The sequence below is a fragment of the Petaurus breviceps genome, unplaced genomic scaffold (genome assembly GCF_028583685.1).
Source record: "Petaurus breviceps papuanus isolate PSGF00001 unplaced genomic scaffold, PetGlider_PUasm1.0 91041, whole genome shotgun sequence".
NCBI classification, from domain to species: domain Eukaryota; kingdom Metazoa; phylum Chordata; class Mammalia; order Diprotodontia; family Petauridae; genus Petaurus; species Petaurus breviceps.
In genome coordinates this window covers 24,460,010-24,485,453 of record NW_027187400.1, presented here as the reverse complement: position 1 = coordinate 24,485,453, position 25,444 = coordinate 24,460,010, and the positions used below count along the sequence as shown (strand labels likewise).

Here is a 25,444-nt window from a genome sequence, read left to right as displayed (position 1 = left end):
TCTTCTGACTTCATCAGTCTTTAGACCTCTGGCTATGAATCACCCAATTTGGTTTAAATATTTTGTACTTTACATTGTTAAAACTTGTACTGCCCCATCAATTTCACTCTTTTTGAGAGCAGAACTATTCTAACTTGGTTATATGTTTTTCCTTTTTGTTATGCTATATATTTCTTTGGACCGGACAGTTTGAACTAATAGAGTAGATCTGGTATTGATTTTATCGTTCCTCTCCCCAAATCGAATCAGTAAAATGGGTAGAATTAAATGTGGGAAGCTCAACTTCTTGGTAAGATTTTTTTCCCCTCCAAATCCATGAATCTGAGGAAATGTGGAGAAAACAGCTTTGATTTCATCACACATGGTTTAAGTAGGTGACTTCTCAGCTGACTTGTTTGTGTGAGGTTAGCAGGGGACAGAATCTGTCCTACCCCTGGAAGGCGCACATAAAGGGCATTGAGGCCACAAAGCCATCCATCCATCCATTCGACAAACACGTATTTGTCAAGTGCCAAGAAGCGTTTGAGGTCTGAGTTCCACAAGAGTCTGTTGCCTCTCAGCACTTAGGGGACTCAAAGGTTCCTGGGTTGTGGGCCCTTCTCTCAACGACTTTTTGTAGTGGCGGAGAACTGCAGTAAGATGAGGAGAGATTTGCTGTGCGCCACAAGAGGCTCGGATAGCTTTGAGATGGTGGGGTGGGCTTGGCTCACTCTGTGCTGCTCCGGAGCTCCAGGGCTTGCCCTGCTAGAGGAGAGCCTTGAGCATAGCTTCACATGGGGGGGGAGGGGGAGGGCTTGGCTCCTTATCTGTATGCTAAAGACCGCGGCCCAGAAAAGAAGCTTTATTGAATGCGTCTGGTTCCAGTTTTTGAATTGTCTTAACATTGTGCTTTTTCTTTCTTTTTTTTTTTTTCCAGATCTTTATCCCTATTTTACAAGGTTTGGCTTTTGCTGCCAAAGAGTGCTCCCTTGATAGTGACTACTTTAAATACCCCCTTATGGTAAAGCTTTGTTTTTAACCCTTTAATAGATGACTTTCTTTTCCCAGAGAATTTGTTTAATATTATCAACTCCCTCCTTTCATTGATAATTAATCCTTGCTTGTTTTCCTTAGTTTAAAATTATAACAAAATAATTCATAATGTTTGGCGTGCAGGGAGATGAATGAGTGGGGTGAATTAGTAGCCCAGAAGATAGCACTTTGCCCATGCCCCCAATTGGGAGATTTTTTTAGCAGTTGAGCAACTACTGAAATGTGTTTTTTCATAGGAGAAAAAAAAGCGGCTTACAATTACTTTAAATTCCTGAGTCATCTGTTAATGAACATAACCTGTTTGGAATGCAGATTTAGCATTAAAAGAAATTCTAAGCACAAATTAAAGCAAATCATAATTTTAATTAAAGAACAGCTCCACTTCATATTTACATAGTATATTTTTGCTCTGAATCTCCTCAGAATAACTCTCTAGGCCACCTTTATTTGTGACTTGACACTATATAAGCCTTGTGTTCAGACATTTCCTACGCGGAGAACTTTACCTTTCAACTGTATTCTACACAGTTCTTAGAAAATATTATGCAATGTGGACAGAACTGTGAGCTAAATCCTTATCTGATTATGGCTGACTGTAAGTGGTGGTACTAAAAAGAGGAGAATTTGATTTCCCAGGCTTTGAATTTGTGACATTGGCTATTTGCAGAAAAAATATTTTGATATTTGAAACTGAATCTTTTTTGTATTAGACAAATTTGAAAAGATGTAAATATGGAGGCAGACATTCTCCTTTACAGTTTATTAAAATATTTCAGCACAAATATTTAATAGAAAAGCTCTGTTTTATGTACATAAGAAAAGGCCTCTTTCCCGCATGCTGTTATCCTCTTACTAAATTGCGTCTCTTGCTTCTAAGGGAACCCCAGGTGTCTGGTGGGAGAAGGACTAGATGGGGTGTCAGAAAAGCCGGGTTCAGATCTTTGGTCCTCCATATGCATGTTCTGGGAGAAACCTGTCAGGCCTCAGTTTTCTCCTGCAAAAGGAGGAGTTTGGACGAGATGCTCTGAGTCTATGAGACCCCTTCTGGGAAGTAAACAGCAGAAACGTCATTTTAAAGACTGAGACTTGAAAAGGATCATAAAATGAGAGAAATTGTCAAGAAATTGTCCTTGTGTACTGTCTTTGTGTTAAGGACCACCACCACTGCCCGTGCTGTGTGGTTCTGTCCAATCCCATTACTCACCATAAGATATGCTATATCATTGACACTGTCATTGGCACTGAAGTCATTCACGAGTCGTGGAGTGCAGGGTGGAAGTGCCCTCCTGAACAACAGTTTTCTTTTTCTTTCCTTTTTTAAAATTACATGAACATTTGCTTCCCAAAAGGGAGCTTTTCTTTTTTTTTGTTTTAGCTTTTTTCATTTGTGAATTTAAGCTCACTTGCTGTTTCAGATGAGACTTTTTGGTGTTAAATATCAACAGAATGTCCTGGTCTTGATCAGTAGACAAAAAGCCTCTGTTCTGGGGACAATAGTGTGATGAGGTGCCATCATTGATGCCTGCCCCAGGGGAAGGGCGTGGCCGTGGTTGGTGTGCAACTTGTGCCGATCATCTTAGCAGGAATTGTGAATGTGCATGTGTGCTCTGCAGAGGCTGCTCTCGTCCCCAGCCCTTAAAGCTTTGGCTGACATCAGGACACCTAATATGGTTTATCTAGTATTAAGTGACCCCCGTAATCCCGTGACGTAGGAGAAACAAGCTTCTCTTGGAAGGGCAGCTGCAGATTTCAAGCAGAATTTGGAGACTTGGCAAAGATGCCAGCCAGTGTATCTCTTCTTGCCATAATAATGCTTTAGGCAGAATCGATGGCTTTATACAGTTCAGGTACAACTTAGCATTACTAGTTTATTTGTAGGAATTTTATATACCTTTGTAGAGTGGTAGCCACTTTAATATCTAACATATAGGGAGAGCACCTTTTTTTTGACCAGGATCAATAGCTATTATTCCTTAATGCTTGTTAAAGATATAAACAAGGCTCAAGTAGCTTGTGTATTTTGATAGATAGCTGTTTATATATATTAGGTAAACCATATTTGACTAAATCTTTCTTATTTTAATTGTAGGCATTAGGTGAACTCTGTGAAATTAAGTTTGGGAAAACCCACCCTATTTGTAGTTTGGTAAGTGGTTTTTTTTTTTTCTCCTAACAACCACACCACAGGTCTAAAACTATTCCTTAAAATGATGATATTGGGGACATTTCCTACTTAGAAGGAAAGCATTTGATTAAACATTGAACAGCATATAAATGTGAGCTGTGATTATTAAAAACAATATTTGTAAGTAATTTATAACTAAACTTAAAAAATAAAAAGCACTTGAGTAGTGGACAATACTTTTGATTGAATTTCAAATGTTGAGTAATTATAATTTTTTTGTAATAATGCTGTGTCATTAAGTAACTGCTGAATATTTCTTAGATATCTATGATGTACCAGGATTCTAGGAATACATAGACAAAAAATTAATCTCTCTTCCCAAGGACCTCTCATTCTAATGGGTGAGACAAGTACCTACATAAAAGTATAAAAAGAAGAAATACAAATAAATTCAGAGTAGTTATATTCCAGGGTATTTCAGAATAGAGATGTTCATTAATTAATAATAAGGAGATCCTGCAGAAAAGAAATTCCTTGAACTTTTTGGCAGGGTGAGTTCATTTTGATTAAAAATATTTGCTTTGGAATTTGAAAATTGAAGTTAAGTCCAACAGAGGTGAATGAAGTTGTCTGGGACTGAGACAAGAACATCAGGGACATAAGCACAATCATCTGATATCTTCCTGGGATAGAAGCCGCTTGGATTCATGCTAACGCACAGGCAGCTGGTCATTGAATGTGTGCCCTGCTGACCTCTGTGTCTTTGCAGGTCGCCTCTTTGCCTTTGTGGCTGCCGAAGTCCTTAAGCCCGGGTTCTGGGCGGGAGTTGCAAAGACTCTCTTATCTGGGGGCCTTCTTCAGTCTCTCCGTCTTTGCGGAGGATGACGTGAGTACTCAGCCACTGATTGATTCTCTATGTTTCTCGCCCACTCATTGACCCACTCCTCTGAGCATTTCTCTGTGGAGCTTGACTGTGCTCTTCTCTTACAGGTGAAGGTGGTTGAGAAGTATTTCTCAGGGCCTGCCATTACCCTAGAGAACACTCGAGTAGTCAGCCAGTCACTGCAGCATTACTTGGAGTCAGCCAGAGTAAGTGTTCAACCAAGTGAGGTGTTTACAAAAGAACTGCAAGTGGTTTCTTGATAACCTCCAAGACGATAGTAAAAAAAACTCCGTTCTGCAAGCGCCAGTTGCCTGCTCTATGCGTGATACCATGCTAAGCCCTGCCCCCCCAGAGCTGGCCTTTTCCTGTCCTGAATGTTTGTACTAATGTTCTCTTGGAGGGCTTGCAGGCTGACTTGTCTTTCCAGTGTGGAGGCGTTTGTGTTGAAACCTTCATGTTCTCTCACCTGGTCTCATTTGTGAATTTAGCACAGTGGTAAAAAGTATGTGACTCCTCTGTGTTCAGAACCTAGACTAAACCTTCCAGAGGCAAGTAGAGTAACCCTAGACTTGTGGATATACTTATTTCTTTGTTGGGACAAGCAGATGGTAAAAGTGACTTTGTGCAGTAGAAACATCCCTCTGTCTCTCTCTCTTCAAAGCTGAGGTGTCTGCCTTTTCTCAGGCATACCTGTTGGCAGCCTAGAGCTAGTTTTATGATGTAGTTGGATATGGACAAATACTTCTTGTATGAGTGTTGTTCTCAGCGTGTTCTTTTATAGGGATTTTAGGTGGGGAATTGTTCATTCTTCAAGGCAACTTTTCTGTTCATTCTCATTCCAAATTCCAGCAAGAATTGTTCAAGATTCTACATAGTATTTTGCTGAATGGTGAAACTCGTGAGGCAGCTCTCAGTTACATGGCAGCTATTGTCAATGCCAACATGAAGAAGGCGCAGATGCAGGTAAGGATGTCTAGGGAGGTGAATACTGCCCCCTTGCACATTGGTGAGAAGCATGTCCTTCTCATTTCACTCACAGTACAATAGACTGAGTTGATACTCATACAAAGAGCTGAGTACGTGACCCAAGTCCAACCTAACGTGGGAGGGTGGTTTTTCAAAGCCGACTTGGCAATAGTGATATGAACCTTGAAGTGGAGGCATTTGTTGAATTATTCTGTTTGTAAACTAGGAATAAGACTGTGTGTGATACTTGCCTCCAACCCTCGGTAAAGACCAGCTGATAGCACACACTTTCAGCCCTAGCCCTGGTGTTGCTGCCTGCCTGGAGGCACCATGGCTTTGATTCAGGGTTGCCTCTGAGCCAGTCTGTCTCTTCTTGTTTCACAGACAGATGATCGGTTGGTGTCTACGGATGGATTTATGCTGAATTTCCTTTGGGTGCTGCAGCAGCTAAGCACAAAGATCAAGCTAGAGACAATAGATCCCACCTATATATTCCATCCACGGTGTCGTATTGTTCTTCCAAGTGATGAGACTCGAGTAAAAGCAACAATGGAGGAGGTTGCTGGTTGGATGACTGAACTTTGTGAGTGGCATCCATTGTGTTGGCTTCTTGCCCCTGAAGCTGTTAGAACTGTTGTCTTATTCTGATGTTACTGATCACCTGGCATTTTAGTGCTTATCTAATTTCATTTTCTTAAATAAACTTTAATATTTTCACATTTTCTTAAAATGTTATTTAATTTTTCATTAGCAGTAATCCTTTCTGCTGAGTTGCTATATTGTTAAGGACAGGTTGGGGGAACAGGTCTTTCAGTGAAGAGTTGACCATATGATGGACTGTTCCCATTGTGCCATAATTCTTTTTAAAAAAATTTTCCATGATAGCAGTAAAATTGTAGGACAAATGTCATGAAGGATTTAAATACATTTTAGTTTTTTAAATTCAGTCTCGCCTTTTATGTTTCCCTAGATGGAGATCAGTCTCCATTTTCTGAGCCGAAATTCCCTACAGAATGCTTCTTCCTTACACTGCATGCCCACCACCTCTCTATTTTGCCAAGCTGTCGTCGATATATACGCAGACTCCGAGCCATCAGGGAGCTTAACAGGTGAGAGCTCTGTCTGCCCTCAAGTATATTTATTGCCTTTGACGTTACTCAGTATCTAGGTCACACATTGCCATTCACAGTCCATGTACCTGGTAATCTCTAATGTCGGAGATGCCCACGTTGCAGCACACTTGTTGGTCATGTGCATTCAGATTCTAATAGTAGTAAGGGTGACTCACTCATCAGCCAGTGTCTTGTTAGGTTCTGACGAGGCAGGGTGTTTGTAGGAGTCATGTTTTTCTTACTTAATATCCTTGAGTCTCTTGAGAGTCTCTGAAAAGAATATCCATTGCACTTCTCTGGACTGCAAAGTTTGGAAGACATCCTAGATGGACTGTGTTAATGAACTTTGTCTCTTAATGACCTGCTTTAGAGTACCTTCTAATATTTGTTGTTCATTTTCCAAATGGTGACTTAAAGGTTCCATCTCTGATTTGGGGAAGTCTCTGTATGGGTTGTTAGAAATATCCCCCCTGCTTTATCTTCATATAACCAATATGCTAGAAATGTGATTTTAAAAATGGTACCTGAAGTTAGTCTGTTGCCTGGGACAGTTGTTCTTTCAGGTGGTCTGCTGTTTTACATGCCACATCTGGATTCTCACTCACTTTATGATGCATAATCACCAAAAATAAAAGCTTCGGTCATGCTTATTATATGTCGTTTATTTTTTTTTTTAAAGCCTTTCATGAATTGTGAAGCAGGCTACAGCCTCAGAATGTTTCCTCTCCCAAAGTGTCTCCCATACATATGATGAGATTTCATGTAATCTTCCTAGAAATAACAAGTGAAAAGACATTTTTAAAAATTATATTTTATTTTCAAATTATGATTCTTTTTTTTTTTTAAGCAATTGGGGTTAAGTAACTTGCTCAAGGTTACATGGCCAGGTATTTTGTGTGGGTGCCAAATATCTGAGGCTGGAACCGATCCTGGGTCTTCTGACGCCGGGGCTGGCGCTCTTAACTCACTGCGCCACCTGGCCGCCCCATCAAATGAAGATTCTGCTCTCCCTTCCCCCACTTCACCTCCATTGATAAGACAAGAAAAATTAAGCCCCTCTGACAAACATGGATAGTTTAGCAAAACAAATTCCCACATTGGCCATAGGCAAAAAAAATATGTCTCAGTCTGTGTTTATCACTTTTCTGTCAGGAGGTGGATAGCAAGTTTCATCCTCTCAAATCATGTTTAGTCTTCATATTGTTCTGAGTTCCCAAGTCTTTCAAAGTTGTTTTTACAGTATTGTTGTTTTTCTATAAATTGTTCTCTTGAATCTACTCACCTCACTCTGCATCAGTTCATACAAATTTTCCTAGGTTTATCTGAAATCATCCCCTTCATCATTTCTTATAGCATAATAATATTCCTTAACATTTACATTAAGACAGCTTCTTTAGCCATTCCACAAATTGATTGACAGGCCTCCCCCCCCACCTTCCCGTGCAGTTTTTACTTCTTTGCCACCCAAAAAAGAGCTATTGTAATATTTTTGTGCATATGAGTCCCTTTCCTGTGTCTTTAATCTTTTTGTGGGTGTAGACCTCATAATGGTATTTCTGGATCAGAGGGTATACACAGTTTAATAGCTTTTGGGGGTATAGATCCAAATCAAGTGTTTATTAAATGCTTGGATACAAAGAGGCAGAAAATGGTCCTTGTCCTCAAGTTGCATCTGTTCTAACAGTAGAGACAACATATCTCTATCTGGACACATGTAAGGAGCAGGAGAGATGATGAGAAGGCACTGGCAGCTGGAGGAACTGGACAAGGCCGCCTGCCTTTTCCTAAGCTGCATCTTGAAGGAAGCCACAAATTGTAAGAGGAGGCGGTGTAATCAACACAAATCTACCTTCCCAATAATCTCTTAATTGTCAAATCCAATGACTTTTTCTTAGTCCTTATCTTTCTTGGCCTCTCTGTATTTGTTGACACTGTTGATCACTTTCTTCTCTTTGAAACCCTTTTCTCTAGTTTTCCATGATACTGGTCTCTCCTGATTCTCTTCTTACCTGTTCCTCTTTTGATGGATTTCCACCCAGCCTCCCTTCATGTCCATTAGCTGTGGATGTCCCTCAAAGATCTGTCCTGGGCGCTCTTCTCTCTGTATACTATTTCCCTTGGCGATTTCATCAGCTCCCATAGTTCCAGCTATCATCTCTATACAGATGATTCTCATACTTATTTGGTAATTCTTCCCTTACCTCAAAAGCAGTAGGCTGGTACACAATGGAATGGCAGTACTTCATTTCCCAAGGAAAGCTGGCAGTCAGGCAAGTAGAGAGGCAGGTAGAGGAACAAGTTAACTAGTATGACTGGAGCCTAGATAACGTGGAAGGGACAAAGCCTGGAAAGGTAGGAAGGAACCAGGTTATGAAGAGCTTATCTTTAATAAGGAGCTATGGAAACTTCTGGAGCAGGAGGTGACACGATCAGGCCAGTGCTTTAGAAGGATCACCTCGGCAGCCAAGTGAACACAGACTCGAGGCGGAGACTACTTAGAAGACTATTGCAATAGTTCTGGCAAGAGTTGATGAGGGTTTGACCTAAGATTATGGTCATGTGAGTCTGTGAATTGGATGTGTGAGGGATGACACTGAGTTTGTGAACCTGGGGGAGAGGAAAGATGACTGTAACCTTGGTAGTAATAGGGAAAATGACTTGGGGTAAAAGAACATTTTATTTCAGACATGTTCAATTTGAGGTGCCCATCAGACCTACAGCTAGAAAAGTTTAAAAGTCAGTTGATGACCCAGGACTGTTAACATAGGAGAGAGTTAAGAGCTGTAGACCTAGGAATTCACTACATAGAGATGTTCATTGAACCTTTGGATGTAAACAAGATTACTACATGAGAGGAAAAGAGGGGCTCAGACAGAGTCTTGTGGGGCACCCACGGTTATGCGGACTGACCATACTGAGAAGAAAAAGGAGGAGGTCCAAGAGAGAACAATGACATGAAAAACCAGGAGGGGGTGATGATCCCTAATGTCAGAAGACCGAGAACTCCCGAAGGAGGAGAGTTGAGAGAAGTCATTAGATTTGGCAATTAAGAGATCATTGGTAGGACAGATTTTTATTGATTGAGAAAAGAAAAGAAAGAGGTAACTTTGGAGAAGCTGATTTCAAGTGAATGAATTTGGAAGCTTGATTGCAAAGGGAGTTGAGGAAAGGAAATAATATTTTCTCAAGTAGTAGAAGATAGCCTTCTCTTGAGGAGTTTAGCCACAAAAGGGAGAGGAGGGATGAAGTATGACAGCCAGCAGGGATAGTAGGATCAAGTAGAGTTTTTTAAGAATGGTAACAATGTGGACATGTTCGTAGGCTTTGGAGAAGGATGTGCCAGCTAGAGAGATGTTGACAATAAAAAAGCAAGAGGGTATCAGAGTGGGTACAGTTTGCTGGAGAAATTGAAAGGGGATGAGATCAAGGGTTCACATAGTGAAGTGGCAGCTACTTCCTCTGAGAAGGCATGAATGGGGAGACTGGGGGAAGATTTCTGAATGATGTGATATGCGACAGAAAAAAGAGAGGCAATTCTTGGTAAATGGCCTCAATTGGGGGGGGGTGTCAAATATAAGGTGAGGACCTCTTTTGAGAGAGAGTATGTTGGAAGGTTTGAAGAGGAACAAAATGGTTTGTTAAAAGAGCACTGTCCCACCCCAGGGCTGGCTCCGGACTGCTTGCTTTTCTTTCTGCATCCTTTCTCAGTGCCCTCATGAGCTCTCATGGGTTCAGCTCTCTGTGGATAGAGCCAGCTCTGCGCTGAGCCACCCAGGTGGCTGGGTTTATGCCCCTGCTGGCCTGTTAGTGTCTCAGAGTTAGCATGTCCAGAATGAGAGTCCTCATCCCCTCAGCCTGCTCACCTGGTTCCCTTGAGGCCATGACTATCATCATTGCAGTTAGGCAGATTGGTCATCTTGTAGTTGCATCCCACATCCCTCTCCCTCCTTCCACCTTCATTTCAGTCAGTTGCTAAATCTTGGCAGTTTAGCTTTTTTTAACCTTGTCCATATTTGTTCCCTTCTTTCCATTTTTATTTCCCCTACCTCACTTCAACCTTTTGTTACCTTTTGTCTGAGCTGTTGCAGTAAACCTCTTAATGGGTCACTCTCCTCCCCAGTTCACCTCCACCCAACTTCCAAAATAATTGTCCTAAACAGTAAAGATCTGACTCCACATCATTCCTCTGCTCAAGAATATTCAATGGCTCTTGTTTTTCCTTTAGGATTAAATACGCTTTCCTCACCGTGACATTTAAGACCTTTTAAAATCTAGCTCTTGACTGACCTTACAGGCTCACTTTCCTTCCCATAGCCCCCAAATTGAACATTCTCTCTCCTCACTCTGTGGCTTTGCATAGCCCATCCCCCTGAGCCTGGCACATACCCCTTCCTCACTTTCTTCAGAACTCAGCTCAGGGGTCACCTTCCTGTAGAAGCTTTTCCTGACTCCCGTGATCTTCCTTATGTAAAATGGGTTATATTCCCCTAGTAGATTAAGCTCCTTGAATGCAGGAAGTGCCCTCCACCGGGCCTTGCAGGTAATAGGTGCTTTTGAAATGCTGGTGATCAGAGTTCTTAATGAGGAATAAAGCAGTGAGGCTTTTGTTCCCCAGAGGCATTTTCTGTCAATTAGAGCAGAGGTGTCATTGGGAAATGTTTAACAAAAATAAATAAAAATACAGTACCACATAGGCAGTGTTAATTTGTGGTTTCTAAGTCAGTATGTGGCCAGCAAGGATTTGTTTCTCTTTGAGTTTGACACCACTGAAGTGGAGTGTTCAGCTTAGAGTCCAGATGGAAAGGGATTCCTTCCAGATAGTGGCATCCCCCATATGTCCCTGTCTGTAGCTAACTTTGTGTTGATTTTTTCCAGCCCTCTTAATATTTCAAAATCTGAGTGAGATCTATAGTTACTCAAGAATTTATTTTAACCCACATAAGAGAAACCACCTGGGTGGTTCATAATAATTCGATCAATGAAGTGACCAATCTAGGGGACAGGTAGAGAAATAGGCCTCTTTCCTTCCTGTTGGGAGAGAATTGTGCCAGGCGGGTGTCTGATGAGGCATTTGTTATCAGACCGGCCAGTGAGTCGGTCTGTTGGTTTAACCCCTCTTTTGTTCTGAACGAAGGGTTCTCTGTGGGGGAGGTTGCTGTTATTAGGAACTGACAGTGTTAACTTTTTTTTTAAGTATCTATAATACATTTTTTAAAAAGAAGAGCAGCACAGAAGATAAAATAAATTTATAACTAGAAAAGAAGATGAGTTGGGAGTGAGAGAAAACCAATGAAGAGCCTGCACATTGTCTGGGGTGGCATCCCAGAGGAATGCCCTGGGATGGTGAGTGGCCCCGAGGCAGTTGTGGGTTGCACAGGGGTCCTAGTCTACTCCCTGCTAGCAATATGTACTTCATTGAGGTCATAAATGCCACAGAACCTTCACATTTTTAGTTTTTTCGTGGAGATTCCTTTTTTAAAAAAAGGGAATTCTTCCCCTTAGTCTCCTGTGCCCAAAAAAATTGCTCAACTCAGAGTTTTTAGAACTTTTATTTAATAATAAAAATAATAAAGAAGGAAATCATTCTGTTGAAAACACAGTCTTGATTTTGGCAAGTAAATAAGCATCAGGGCCTTAACATTTGATGAAAGAAATCTTTTCATCCCAGAAAGATAAATAAGGAAACTGAATGCTTGTGGTCCAGAATATCTTCCACCCACCCACCCACACACATCTATCCCATATCACCATAATAAAAGGATAATCTGCTACTTTCTGCACAGACTGATTCATGTTGTAATTCAGATTGAATAGATGAAATTAATACATTTCCCTCTGTTTGATTTTTTTGCTTTTTCTTCGATTACAGAACTGTAGAAGATCTTAAAAACAACGAAAGTCAATGGAAAGACTCTCCACTGGCAACTAGACATCGGGAAATGTTGAAACGTTGCAAAACTCAACTCAAGGTTAGCACTATTTAATTGGTATAATTACCCAGTAACATAATATTTCCTTCAGAACAGAATACGTTCATGTAAAGTAATAGTCATTTTGTAGAACAGATCAGATTTTTCTTCCATAGGTATGGAGACATTTTTCTAGAGGCTGAACACACTCTCCCCTCATCCACACAGGGTCCCTGGGGAGACCCTGGATAGTCCCTATGTATGCTCCCTGATCCTGGATCATGGAAGTCATTTCTTCCCTTTGAGGAGTCTTCGTGAAGGTCTCCTTGGGCACAGCTTTCTGCTGGGCTCTGAGGGCTGGTGTCCTTGGAGAGGCTGCTGGATGTCTTCTTTGTGTCTCAGCTTGCAGCCCCTGTGCTCTGGGAGCCTTGCTACTGAAGTTGATGGGAACTCCAGATTGTCTGACCTTTCTAAATTCCTAAGGTCATCATCTTGTTAAGAGCAGGCAGGGTGGAGAGGAGAGAAAATTCTCTCCTCCCCCAAAAGGCAAATTCTTATTCCTCAGGAGTCGCTTGCAGCTGTTTTTATACATAGCTCCCATGGAGCCTGATTCCTTCCTTCAACCAATCACAAGATATTTCCTGTTAGCTTCATCTGCTTTCACCTAAAGACCACAAGCTCCCTATCATCCTTTCAAATTGAGCATCTGTTCCTGCTTTTACTTTTGATTGATTCAGTGGAGATTTCTGTGATCATTTTAGGAAAGGGGCTTACCCTGACATGTACATACATATTATCTCAACAGGCAGCTGAGCCAGCCTATTGAAAACTGGTTCCCTCATTCTCTTCCCTCTTCCCATCTAGCCAGAGGAGCCTTAGTTGTTGGACACATAGATTTAGGGCTTGCTACCAAAAGGAGCCTAGCCTCAGTAGCTAAGAACATAGATTCCTGTACTTAATCAGGCCTGAGGCCCCCCCCCAGGACTAAGCTAACCTGAAGAATGGAAAACCCTGTCAAGGGTGCTTCAGGCCCTGCCTTCTTTCTTTCCCTGTCTCCTTGTTATCCTCCAAGACCCCTGAGACATTAAAGAACGAGTAATCCGTGTGCTGGAACCCCAGCGCAGAGCAAGGTTCCCATTTCTCATGAGTAGCATATCCCAGAGGTGATCACGGTACAGTTCTGTGGACAGGTCTCTTTTTCTGGGGACCTGATTTCTTGTCAGTAAGCAGTCCCTATGTTGTTAGGTTTCCCAGTTTGCAAATGAATGACTTTTTGCATCTAGGCTCTGCAGGCCAAAAACAAATGTTGACTAATGTAGAACAGAAAAATCATTATTAAATTAATGAATTGTTCTCTTGATAAGTACTTCAGTTGCAAATGCTAATGCTTATGTCTTTTGTTTTAAGCCCCATTGCCTGCTTTTTATTGTGATGGAAGTTTTTCCTTTTCCTTTGATTACATTTTATCATGGCATTTCTCATATTTGTCTGATTGTTTACTGTTGATATTGACCGTACTTGGCTAAAACCAGACTCCTAGAATGATAAAATTAAAGGAAGACTTTTTGATATTCCTCAGCTATAGGAAGCCAAACCAGGCATTTTACAGACAAACTTACCTCAGAGAGAAAGAGAATTCTTTTACATGTTGCAATCCTTTTAGATCATAAAAACTAAACAAACAATTTAAAAGAATCACAATATCATATATCGCCTAATAAACAAACCTGGATAAACAGAATCTTTTGGCATTCTATTGAGAGGGGAGATTTCTGTGCCCTTGGAGTCAGATGAATCCTTCTACAAATTGCTAAATCACAAACATTTTCCATGGATTCCCTTTCCTTTAAGACACGGCTCAGGCACCATCTTCTGCATGCAACATTCCTGATTCCCCCACTGTTAGTGCTCCTTCTCCAATGCCTTTTATTCATCTACTGCTTATTTGTATTTATTCACATTATGTTTACTCTGCATACATTTTTCTCCTCATTAATAAATACTTGTTTGATTATAGACTTTTTTGATGTTTGAAGATTATAAACAGTTGGATAATTTGTAAGTTTTACAATTATACTTCTTTGGCCAGCAGCATGAGGTAATTGTGTTTTTAGCCTGCATGCACACACTGGATGAAAGCAGCTTCATTAGCCACATCCTCAAACTTCCTTCCTATAAAGGGTGATAAGTCTTTACATGGTCTTCATTCCCAGCAATATGAAGATAATATATAACTATTAGGGCAAGATTTAGGAAAAGGGGTGAAATGGAGGGGTCACAGTTAAATAAACAGAAGTATTGTATTTCATTTTGTTAACTTTTGAGCTGTTTTTATTCTTGTGCATTTTATACTCCTAAGGGGACTCTTTGGAGTCGCAGGGACAGAAGATTGACAATGACCAGACATACAACTCATGGGGGGAGGGCTGAAAGCAGCTCCTGCCTCTCCGTGGTGAACCTCTTTCTCTGTAGTCTAAGCTAGAGGTGTCACACTTGAATAGAAATGGACAAGACTTCTCATTGACTTAGAAAATCACAAATTAACATTTCTCTGCTGTTTTTTTTTTTAATCTTGTTAAACATCTCACAGTCACATTTTATTCTGGTTCAGGCCATGCCTAGTTTGATGTCTTTGGTCTAAGGTTCCTAAAGTGGGTGGTACTGTCCCCTAGGGCTATAACTGGGGGACGGGGACATTGAATAAAAATAAGGGGGTGGTGGAAGCATAATAAAAGAAGATAAGAAAATTATTTGTATGTACGTTTCATCTCTTGTATAACAGTTAAAGTTGTAGGGATTATATTATTTTCCTAATAAACACAAAAAAATGCAAATTATAACCAATCATTGATCAAGTTCACCAACAAGTCTTAAGAAGCAAGTACTGGCAGGCGGTTGTGTCTTTGTTGGGAATGCCAGCGTGCATCAGCAGGAATGTGTGCATGTAATGACTTGCTTACCATACAGTAGTATACAGTTACATGATGCAATATTGTGTCATCAAAATTTCAGTTTTGGAAAAAAAACACAACTTTATAATAAATTATTAAATTTAAGATGTGTCATTTTTACCAAAAAAAAAATAGGAAATGATGCAAATAGATGTCTAAAAAATTCATTAAAGAAAGTAGATTTCCAGGAAAGTGCTGAGTAGGTTTTGTTTTTTTTTTGAGAAGGGGACAGTAGGCCAAATAAGTTTGTGAACTTCTGGTCTAAGCCATCCTGCTTTTATGCATATGTAGGCACTGAGTAGTGGAGCCATTTCTTCCTTGTTTCTGCAGAAATTGGTGCGATGCAAAGCCTGCGCTGATGCAGGTTTGCTGGATGAAAGCTTCCTGCGGAGGTGTCTGAATTTCTATGGCATTGTAATCCAGCTGCTGTTGCGCATCCTTGACCCTGCCTATCCTCAGTAAGTCCACCTTGCCTTTGAACAGATTTCTTTTTGCTCTCTTGTCTTTAGCAGCCTGACTGCCCTAGCTTGTTGGTGCTTAGAGGAAGTCAATGGCATTAGGCCTCCCTTGGTTCATATAGCATGTTTAGGTGAAGTACAACACAGCCGTTGCATTTAAGTACAGTCTCTTTAAAAAACAAAAACCCATGCTTTGGTGCCTTTATATCCCCTAGTATGAGGTCAAGACAAATCATAAGTTGACAACCAGAGGGTCCCGAGATGTTGTGTCCTTGTGTGTATTCTGGGCTCCAGGACAGCTGATTCAAAGCACAGGACAGGGCAGTCACCAAACCTGCCCCTGGCCTCCTCTGTTAGTTGTAAGCCACTCCTAAAACAGTCAAGGCAACAACTCCTGGTGCTGAGATAGGAGGGGTGGGTGAGTGGCCACCATTTTGTTTCTGGGCCTGAGCTATACATATGTTTCTTTGTTTGAAGTTGTGTTTTCTCTCCTTCACAGTATCACACTGCCTTTAAATCCAGATGTCCCTAAGGTGTTTGCAGCATTGCCTGAGTTTTATGTGGAAGATGTTGCTGAATTTTTATTTTTTATTGTACAGTAAGTAAAGTCCATTTCTCACCTTAGTGCTTCTCAGATGACTGTAGCCCTTGCCCGTTTGCCAAGTCTTAGAGCAGCCTGCTGAGGTATGTCTTCTCGTCAGCATGACCCTGTCTACTATACAGATGAGTCTTTGACAGATAAAGTTTTTGTGCTGGATTCCACAGCACCTAAGGAACAGAAAAGGCCCTACTTCAGTGATATTTCCACAGCTCCACATGGCCTCTGATTGTAACCCATTTTACACCTAAGAAACTCTATGGCATTCTATGAATAGCACTACAAGCTTCAGTTTTGACTCCTTTCTTAGGCTTAACATTTTCTGCTGATGCCTTGACAGGCTGTCTTGAAAACAAATCCAGCCCGGGTTTTAGAGCCAGCTCTAGCAAGAGCTCTGAGGGCAGTAACAGGAACCTTAGTGTATTCAGGAGAAATGGAGCGGATTTGATGGGAGTGAATGTGTCTAGTTGGGGGGTGGGAAGAGCTGGGGGATGGAGATGGACAGAGGGTGATAGGGGAAATACGAGCAGAGGCCCAGCCACTAGAAATGCTTTGATTGTTGGTTCTTTGGTTTTGTGTGATATACCAACTGCTTCATAACATCTCCCCGTGTGTAAAAGGAGAGAGAACTTGGAAAGAGAATGCGTTTTGTTTTCAGTAATGATTTTGAGGGTGAGGAGCACCCATGTCATTCTCTTCACCCAATTTAATCCTTAGCTGACTTGAATGCCAGAATTTAGGAGTAAATGTGCTTTGGCTAATAGAAGCATTAGGTCTTCAGCTATTCAGTAATAACACTGCTTGCTGTCTTGTATCTAGTGCCTCCGCTAGTTTACCAATGGTGAGGCTTCATTGACCGTTTCTGTCTTCTCTGCTAAGATACTCACCTCAGGTGCTGTATGAGCCCTGCACTCAGGATATCGCCATGTTCCTTGTTGTGATGCTCTGCAATCAGAACTACATCCGGAATCCATACTTGGTGGCCAAATTGGTGGAGGTCATGTTCATGACCAACCCTGCTGTCCAGCCGCGGACCCAGAAGTTTTTTGAAATGATAGAGAACCACCCTCTTTCCACCAAGCTGCTAGTCCCCTCCCTGATGAAGTTTTATACAGGTGAGGTGGTCTGCAGTTCTCTAACGGGGCTATTGGTATTGGTCACAGTGAGGTTCACCTCAAGCGTTTTTGTCAGCTTTGTGCCTAACGATAGCTAACATCTGTATAAGTGTCTACTACATGCCAGGCACTGTGCTAAGCACTTTTCACAAATACTGTCTCCTTTGATCCTCACAACAACTCTAGAGTGTCGTGCTATTATTATTATTCCCCTTTTGACTGATGAGGAAACTGAGGCAAACAGGATTGAGTGATTTACTCAAGGTCTCATAACTGGTATTTGTCTGAGGCCAGGTTTGAATTCAGGCCTTCTTGCCTCCAGGCCCAATTTCCTCTCTACTTTGGTGCCTCCTCACTGTCCTTCATTTAGGAAGATTTTATCGCTATTTGGAGGGCATTTGCACCATGTTACTTTTCCATTCGTGGCAACGTTGTCCTGAGTAATGTACTGGACTCCCCAGTCTTCTTGTAATCCCAAAGTGCACATTTACCAGTCATCTCCCTTCAGTTGGAATCCGGCTTGTTTTAGCAAGTTTTACAGTTACAGCTACAGCAAGTTTTCTCCTCATAAAATTAACTGGTTAATTTAGGCTTTGAACCTGCAGTTTGGTTCATAAAGCCCAAAGACAAATGACAGAAAAAGTAGAGTACATGGGTGGTGAGGGCATGGGGAGTCAGTGGGGGATTGGAATCAGGGGAGTATTCAGCTGAGTTGGCCTACTTATCTAAGGGAATTAAAGTTTTGGAGAGGGAGAGGCTTAAAGTCTCTTGACTTGTGACAGTAGGGAAAGGGAAGGATGACCTAAAGATGTAGATGATTTTTCTAGTTGAAGAAAAGGCTGACGGGGAGAGCAAACAATTAGTAATTAAGTCCAGATGTGTAGGAGACAGTGGTCTTCCAAAGAAATAAGGCATAATAGAAGCAAATTCCAGATTTCACTTAGTCCAATGTCAGTGAAAAATTGGATATTTCCCATTCCTACCTCATCCTTAAATAAATTGACCATTTGTGTCACCAAGACTTATTGAGAGCTCTTTTTCTTTGTTTTGAAAGATTGAGAGGCAGGAAGGCATCTTTAAAGATTACCCTCATATTATAAGATTATTAAGACAACACAATTAAGGAGTAGAGTTAGAGTAAAAATTTTTGAGAACTCCAAAGAGCTTTTGTTTCTGTAGAATCTATCAGTATTTACCATATTAGAAATTAAAGGTAACAAATTTCTAAAATATTTAATTGTGTTTCTTATGAAACACAGGCATTTTCCAAACCAAAAAAGAATTTATAAGAACACTATTTTATATTTTTGACAGTCTCTTGTATGTCTGGCTTACTAGTAGACAGGTGGATTCTCATCTGCTTCTACATTTAATCTGTTGTTTGGTTGAAATATAAAAATAAAATCTGGCCTCACACGGATAAGTAGTTGGAAAAGAGAACAGTATTTTAAAGCCCTTTCAGATAGTTCAAGATAGTTAGCCCCTGTGTGAAATTTGAAGCTGTGTCATTAAAAGTTTCATACTCCATTAAGTTAAAATCCATTGATCTCTCTTGCACTTGAATGGATCTTTTACCCACACATGGTTTTGTAATATCATGCAGTTGTGTTTAGGAAGCACCTGCTATGTGCCAGACAGTAGGAATTCAAAGACAAAGAAACCCAAATAGCCCTTCATTCCTTGCCCCTCAGAAGCTTAAATCCTCCAGGGAAAAACAATATGTACAAGTAGGTACAGGTATTTATCCAGGAGTGGGGAGTGGAGTTGGGAGCAGGGGAGGCAGAGGGAACAAAGTCAGGAACAGCTCATCACATCATGGAGCTCATCACTTAAGCCAAGTAATTACAAGAGGTAGAGGTGATGAAGGAATACATAGCCAGCATGAGGGACAGCCAGGGCAAAGGTGGAGTGTCAGACATGGGAAACAGTAAAAAGGGCAGGCTGAAGGAATTGTCGATTGCAAATCATAAGTAATAAAACTGAAAAGGTAGGAGCCAGGTTGTGAAGAATGTCATATGGTGGGATTTGTTTTATCCTAAAGGTAATAAGGAGTCACTGCATTTGGTTGAATAAAGGAATGGTGTGGTCAGATGTGAGGACTGTCTTTTTGGGAACTGGGAACTGGTGGAGGATGGACAGAGAGACCAGTTAGGGGCCATTGCACTTATCCAGGCAAAAGTTGCTGAGAGTCTCAACTAGGTTGGTGGGGATGAGAAAGGGACAGATGTGGGTGACATGTGGATGGAAGAAGATACAGTTTGACAACGCATTGGAAACATGGAAATGTGAGTGAGAAGTTGGAGTTGTAAACATATGTAACTTAAAGGTTAATGGTGCACTCAAAAAAACCAAGGACAATTCAAAAGCATGGCGACTGTGGAGGAAGAATAGCAGGTTTGGTTTTAGTTTTGGACACGTTATATTGGTGATGCCTATAAAACATTCAAGGTGAACATGTCCAGAAGGCAGCGGGTGAGGTGGGATTAGACTGTGGGAATGAGAACCGGACTAGATGGCTAGATGCCTTGTGCATCTGCACTGAGACAGTCATGGAACCTTGAAGCCAATGAACTCACCAAGGGAGAAAATCTAGATAATGAAAAAGAGAAGTCCCGGGACAGAGTTGTGGGGTACAACTGAACTTGAGGGATGGAATATGGATGCCAGCAGGAGAGACTGAGAAGGAAGGGCCAAACATTGAAGGAAACAGAAACACAGAGAGGTTAAGATACTTGTCCAAGGTCATGTGTAGCAAGTTAGTGTTTGATTTAAGGTTGGAGTGTCTTTTGTCTCCAAGTCCAGTGTTCTTTCCACTCATTCCATTTATGCAAAGAGCTCATTATAGGTGGCAAAACGAACCTGTTCCCTGCAGTGGGTGGCACGAAACCTGACCCATTCTTAACTTAGGACATGAGTTAGGGAATGCTTGGCCAAATAAATGTTACTTCAAAAATATAATTTAAGTTATCTTAAAATGATAAGTACTGTCTCTGTAAAACCATCAGTAAGCATTATCTGTAATGGGGATAAGCTAGAAGCCTTCTCAATAAGATCAGGAGTGAAGTAAGGATGCCCATTATCACCACTGCTAATTCAGTATTGTACTAGAAATGTTAGCTATGGCAATAAGAGAAGAAAAAGAAATTAAAAGAATTGAAATAGGCCATGAGGAAACAAAACTATCAATCTTTGCAGATGATAGATGGTATACTTAGAGAATCAACTAAAAAGCTAGTTGAAATAAATAACAATGTTAGTAAAGTTGCAGGATATAAAGTAAACTCACCTAAATCATCAGGACTTCTTTGTATTACCGACAAAGCCCAGCAGCAAAAGATAGAAAGAGAAATTCCATTTAAAGTAACTGTAGACAATATAAAATACTTGGGAGTGTACCTTCCAAGACAAATCCAGGAACTGTATGAACACAATTACAAAACACTTTTCACACAAAGTCAGATCAAAATAATTGGAAAAATATTAATTCCTTGTAGTTGGACTAAGCCAATATGATAAAAATTACAGTTCTAGGGGCAGCCAGGTGGCACGGTGAGTAAGAGCACCAGCCCCAGAGTTGGGATGACCCGGGATCGAATCCGGGCTCAGATACTTAGCACCACACCCAGAAATAACTGGCTGTGTAACCTTGAGCAAGTTACTTAACCCCAATTGCTTAAAAAAACATTTACAGTTCTACCTAAATTTACATGGTCAGTTCCATACCAAACTACCAGAAAATTATAGAGCTAGAAAAAATCATAACAAAATCTATCTGTAAGAACAAAAGGGCAAGAATGTCAAGGGAATTAAAGAAACAAATGTGAAGGAAGATAGCCCAGCTGTACCATATTTCAAACTGTATTATAAAGCAGTAATCATCAAAACTATCTGGTACTAAGACATAGAATGGTGGATTAGTGGAATAGATTAGGTGTGCAAAACTCAGTAGTAAATGACCATAGTAATCTAGTATATGATAAACCCAAAGACCCTAGCTTTTGGGACAAGAAAGAACTCACTATTTGACAAAAATTGCTAGGAAAACTGGAAGGTGGTATTATAGAAACTAGGTGTAAACCAATATCTTACACTGTATACCAAGGTAAAAGCAAAATGGGTACATGATTTAAATATAAAGCAAATTAGGAGAGCAAAGAATAGTTTAAACTGTTAGATCTATGGAGAAGGAAAGAATTTATGACCCAACAAAAAAATAGAGAGCACTACTAGATGTAAAATGGATAATTTTGATTGGTTTTCCAATGCAACCAAGATTAGGAAGAAACAAAGCTGGAAAATAATTTTTATAGCAAGCGCTTCTGATGAAGGCATCATTTCTCAAATATATAGAGAACTGAGTTAAATTTATAAGAACACAAGTCATTCTCCAATTGATAAATGAACAAAGGATATGCAAAGGCAGTTTTCAGATGAAGAAATCAAAGCCATCTATAGTCATATGAAAAATTGCTGTAAATCACTACTGATTAAAGAAATGCAAATTAAAGTAACTCTGAGGTAGCCCCTCATACCTATCAGATTAGCATTAGCTAATATGACAGAAAAGGGAAATATTAAGTGTTGGAAGACATGTGGGAAAATTGGAACACTAATGCATTCTTGGTGGAGTTGTGAACTGATCCCACCCTTCTGAAGTGTAGTTTGGAGCTATGCCCAAAGGGCAGTCAAACTGTGTATACTCTTTGATACAGCAATTACCACTACTCACCAAAGAGATCCACAAAAAGAGGAAAGGACCTATTTGTACAAAAACATTTATACCAGCCCTATTTGTGGTGACGAAAAATTGGAGGTTGAAGAAATGTCCATCAATTGGGCAATGGCTGAACAAGTTGTGCTATGTGATTGTAATGGAATATTAATTACTGTGCTATCGTGGTGAGCAGGCGGATGAGAAAAACCAGGGGAGATTTACATGAATGAGTGCAGAGTGAAGTGAGCAGAACTAGGAGAACATTGTACACGATAACAGCAGGACTGTACGATGACCCGTTGTGAACGATCTAGCTCTTCTCGGCAATGCAGTGATCCAAGACAATTCCAAAGGACTCGTGATGAAAACTGCTACCACCTCCAGAGAAAGCACTGATGGAGTCTGAAAGCAGTTTGGGGCAGACTGTTTTTCAATTTCTGAAATCGGCCCCGCCCCAGCCTTGGGTCTGGGTCGTCTTTCATAACATGACTAATATGGGAGGTGTGTGGTTGTGTGTGTGTGTGTGTGTGTGTGTATTTGAAGGAAAAAAAACAGTTGCTTTATGTGCTAATCTGTGAGTTCTTGTGCTTTCTGACACCACGGAAGAGAACTTGGAAAAGCAGGGGTCACCAGTGTCCACAGAGGAGGATGCCCCATGATGCAGACTCGAACAAAGACCAGATAAACATGCTGTGCAGCAGTGGTTCATGGGCCTTTGGCTTGTTGCTAATAATAGGGCTTGTGTGTTGGAGTGAACGAAAGAAGGCAGAGAGAAGAACATTTGCTGAGCGTTAACCGTGGGCAGGTGCTGTGGGTTTGCCCAGGATGTAGAAGTGGCCATCTTGGTTCTCATGAGTCTTTGATGGAGACTTTGTTCGAGTCCCCTGGCTATCCCATGCCTTGATAAAGTACCCATCCTTCTTGTAGGGCATTGTTCTTATGTGCATCTTCACAGCAGAGCTATTGCTGTGAGTCATTCTGCATTATGTCTTTTCCCCCTCTTTGATACAGAAGTTTTTCTTAACTCCAGAAATGACACTTTCTCTTTGTCTTTAAATTTCATATTGCTTTCATTTCCAAATAGATCCCTCCTTCTTCCGTTACTAAAGGAGCGGTTTCTTTTGTAACAAAGATTAAAAAGGAGGTGGGGGAGGGGTGTTCAGCAATATATGTAATACTTCACACCTCTCATCTTGTTCTCCCCTCCCCCCTACAGTAAAAAGAGTGAAGTACATTTTCACAAATTCTTTTTGTTTTTATTTTTTCTGTTTATAGCCTCTTGGGTGTTGTGGGCCTTGTTTTCTGGGTTTTGCTCACTTCGCTACATTACTTCATCACCTCTTATACTCCAACCCTGTTTGTATACCATGATTGTGAGGTTACTCCCTCACTGACTGTCATCTGCTTCTTCATCTGGTTCTGAGCTGCCACCAAACATGCTGCTATGAGGACTTTGGTAGATAAAGGAGCTTTCTTTCTGGTTTTGACCTGTATAAAGTTATACCTACCAGAAAGATCTCTGGGCCAGGGAGTTCATGGACATTTTGGAACAAACCCAGATTCTATTCTCACACACATCCCAACTCCCATATCCAGGGCCTGCTGATCACCTTTGCAACATCTCAATAATGTGCCTGCCTCTCTCCTCTCACACTGCCACTGTGCTGGTGCAGGCCCTCATCACCTCATGGATTATTACAATAGCCTGTTGGTTCATCTGCCTGCCTCAAGTCCATCCTCCATTCGGCTTCCAGAGTGATTTTCCTAAAGTGCCTATCGACCATGTCACCCCCTACTCAACAATCTCTAGGACTCCCTATCACCTCCAGGATCAAATACAAAATGCTCTATTTGACATTCAAAGCTCCACATAATCTAGCCCATGCCTACCTTTCCAGTTTTCTTACACCTTACTTCCCAGTATACACTCTTTTACCCAGTGACACTAACCTCCGGACCCACAAACAAGACACTTATCAGTTAGCTAAGGCATTTTCTTTGGCTGTTCCCCATGCCTAGAATGCACTCATTGCATTCTGTCATTCTGTCTTCCTTTAAGTTCCTGTTAAAAATCCCACCTTCCACAGGTAGCCTTTCACAACCCCTCCTTATTCCAGTGCCTTTGCTCTGTTAATCATTTCCTATTTATCCTGTATGTAGCTTTTATGTATATTTGTTTACATGCTGTCTCTCCTGTTAGGCTGTAAGCTCTTCGGGTGCAGGCTGTCTTACTTCTTTTTGGCACTTAGAACAGTGCCTGTCACATAGTAGGTGCTTATGATTATCAATTGATATTTTATGGAAGAAAAAGTTATTTGAAAAGCAGTTTCATGAATGTAAATAGCATCCTCATTGATTAAATAATACCTAGTTAACCCAACTTGATCTTTACTCCAGCTTGACACGTTTCCGTAGAGAAGTGAGCTTCACCCCCAGAGTTAGGACACCCAGATATATGACTTAACTTAGACACATGTTCACTCTGTGGCCTTCACTTGTCACTAACTTCATTGTGGCCCAACCCGCTCTTTCACCTCCCATGAGATGAGCAGATTAGGTGCCCATCTGCAGGGCTAACGGTTGTTTCCTTACCCTGACTTGCCATACCAGTGGGCATATGTGGTTGCACGTTGTCTCCCCATTTAGACTGAGCTTCTCAAGGGGCAAGGCCTGTCTTTTGCCTCCTTTTGTATCTCGAGCTCTTAGCGAAGTACTTGGCAGATAGAAGGTGCTTAATGTTTATTGACTGAAATCACAGGCATGGTCTGTAAAAAGCTAGCTGATAATATGATATCAGCTTCCCACTGGAGCAGGACTTAATTCAGTTGAATTTTTTTTTTTAAGGAGGTGGAAAGGAAGGAAAAAGTTTGGTTTCTAGCTATTGCGAACTTGTTTTTATGTAGATGAAACCAAATCCTCATTGCTATTGTTGATTTCATTTTCCTGGATTATCCTGATACATTTTATTTTGTTTTGAAGAGATTGGGTCTGAGGGATAAACTTCTTGGCTATTTCTCCTAAAATAAAGCAAATTAGGCTGGCCCTTTGTATTTAGGTTTCAGGTGGTAGCAGCCATAATTGATTTTGTAAGAAAACATGTGGATTTGACTGCACCTTCTTTCCCTGTTTTTTCTCTAGATGTTGAGCACACTGGAGCCACTAGCGAGTTCTATGACAAATTCACAATCCGATATCATATCAGCACCATTTTTAAAAGTCTTTGGCAAAACATAGCGCACCACGGCACCTTTATGGAAGAGTTCAAGTGAGTATTGGATTTCCAGAATTACAACTTTTACTCTTGTGAAAACCTTGGAAAGGAATTCTCTTATATCTGGTTTTCATTTGGCAACAATTTTGGGGGCTCTTGATGATACATAATTTTCTGGCTATTGTTACTGAGTTTGGACTTGATTGTTAGAACAATTTAGCCATTTTATTTCAGTTTGACAACATTTTAAAGTGGTTTCTCTGCACAGAGTTCTTTTGGGTGCTGGGAAGAAGAAGTTTTGTTAAGACAGAGTATCTGTTGTCATGGAATGTCCCGTGTGTATGGCTTTACCCCATACACACAACTATAA

General features: G+C 40.8%; 1 protein-coding gene across 2 annotated transcripts in view; it reads left to right on the top strand.

The window, feature by feature from the left end:
* UBE4B (ubiquitination factor E4B) overlaps nucleotides 1-25,444 on the top strand; it is a 141,197-nt gene that overhangs the window by 98,325 nt on the left and 17,428 nt on the right. For both annotated transcript variants that reach the window (XM_069079413.1, XM_069079414.1), the window contains 12 exons: nucleotides 917-1,000; nucleotides 3,122-3,178; nucleotides 3,927-4,043; nucleotides 4,148-4,246; nucleotides 4,890-5,003; nucleotides 5,391-5,589; nucleotides 5,977-6,115; nucleotides 11,988-12,087; nucleotides 15,309-15,436; nucleotides 15,936-16,034; nucleotides 16,914-17,149; nucleotides 25,002-25,128. In XM_069079413.1, the coding sequence (XP_068935514.1) occupies nucleotides 917-1,000; nucleotides 3,122-3,178; nucleotides 3,927-4,043; nucleotides 4,148-4,246; nucleotides 4,890-5,003; nucleotides 5,391-5,589; nucleotides 5,977-6,115; nucleotides 11,988-12,087; nucleotides 15,309-15,436; nucleotides 15,936-16,034; nucleotides 16,914-17,149; nucleotides 25,002-25,128 (1,499 nt within the window). The remainder of the gene's footprint in view (nucleotides 1-916; nucleotides 1,001-3,121; nucleotides 3,179-3,926; nucleotides 4,044-4,147; nucleotides 4,247-4,889; nucleotides 5,004-5,390; nucleotides 5,590-5,976; nucleotides 6,116-11,987; nucleotides 12,088-15,308; nucleotides 15,437-15,935; nucleotides 16,035-16,913; nucleotides 17,150-25,001; nucleotides 25,129-25,444) is intronic.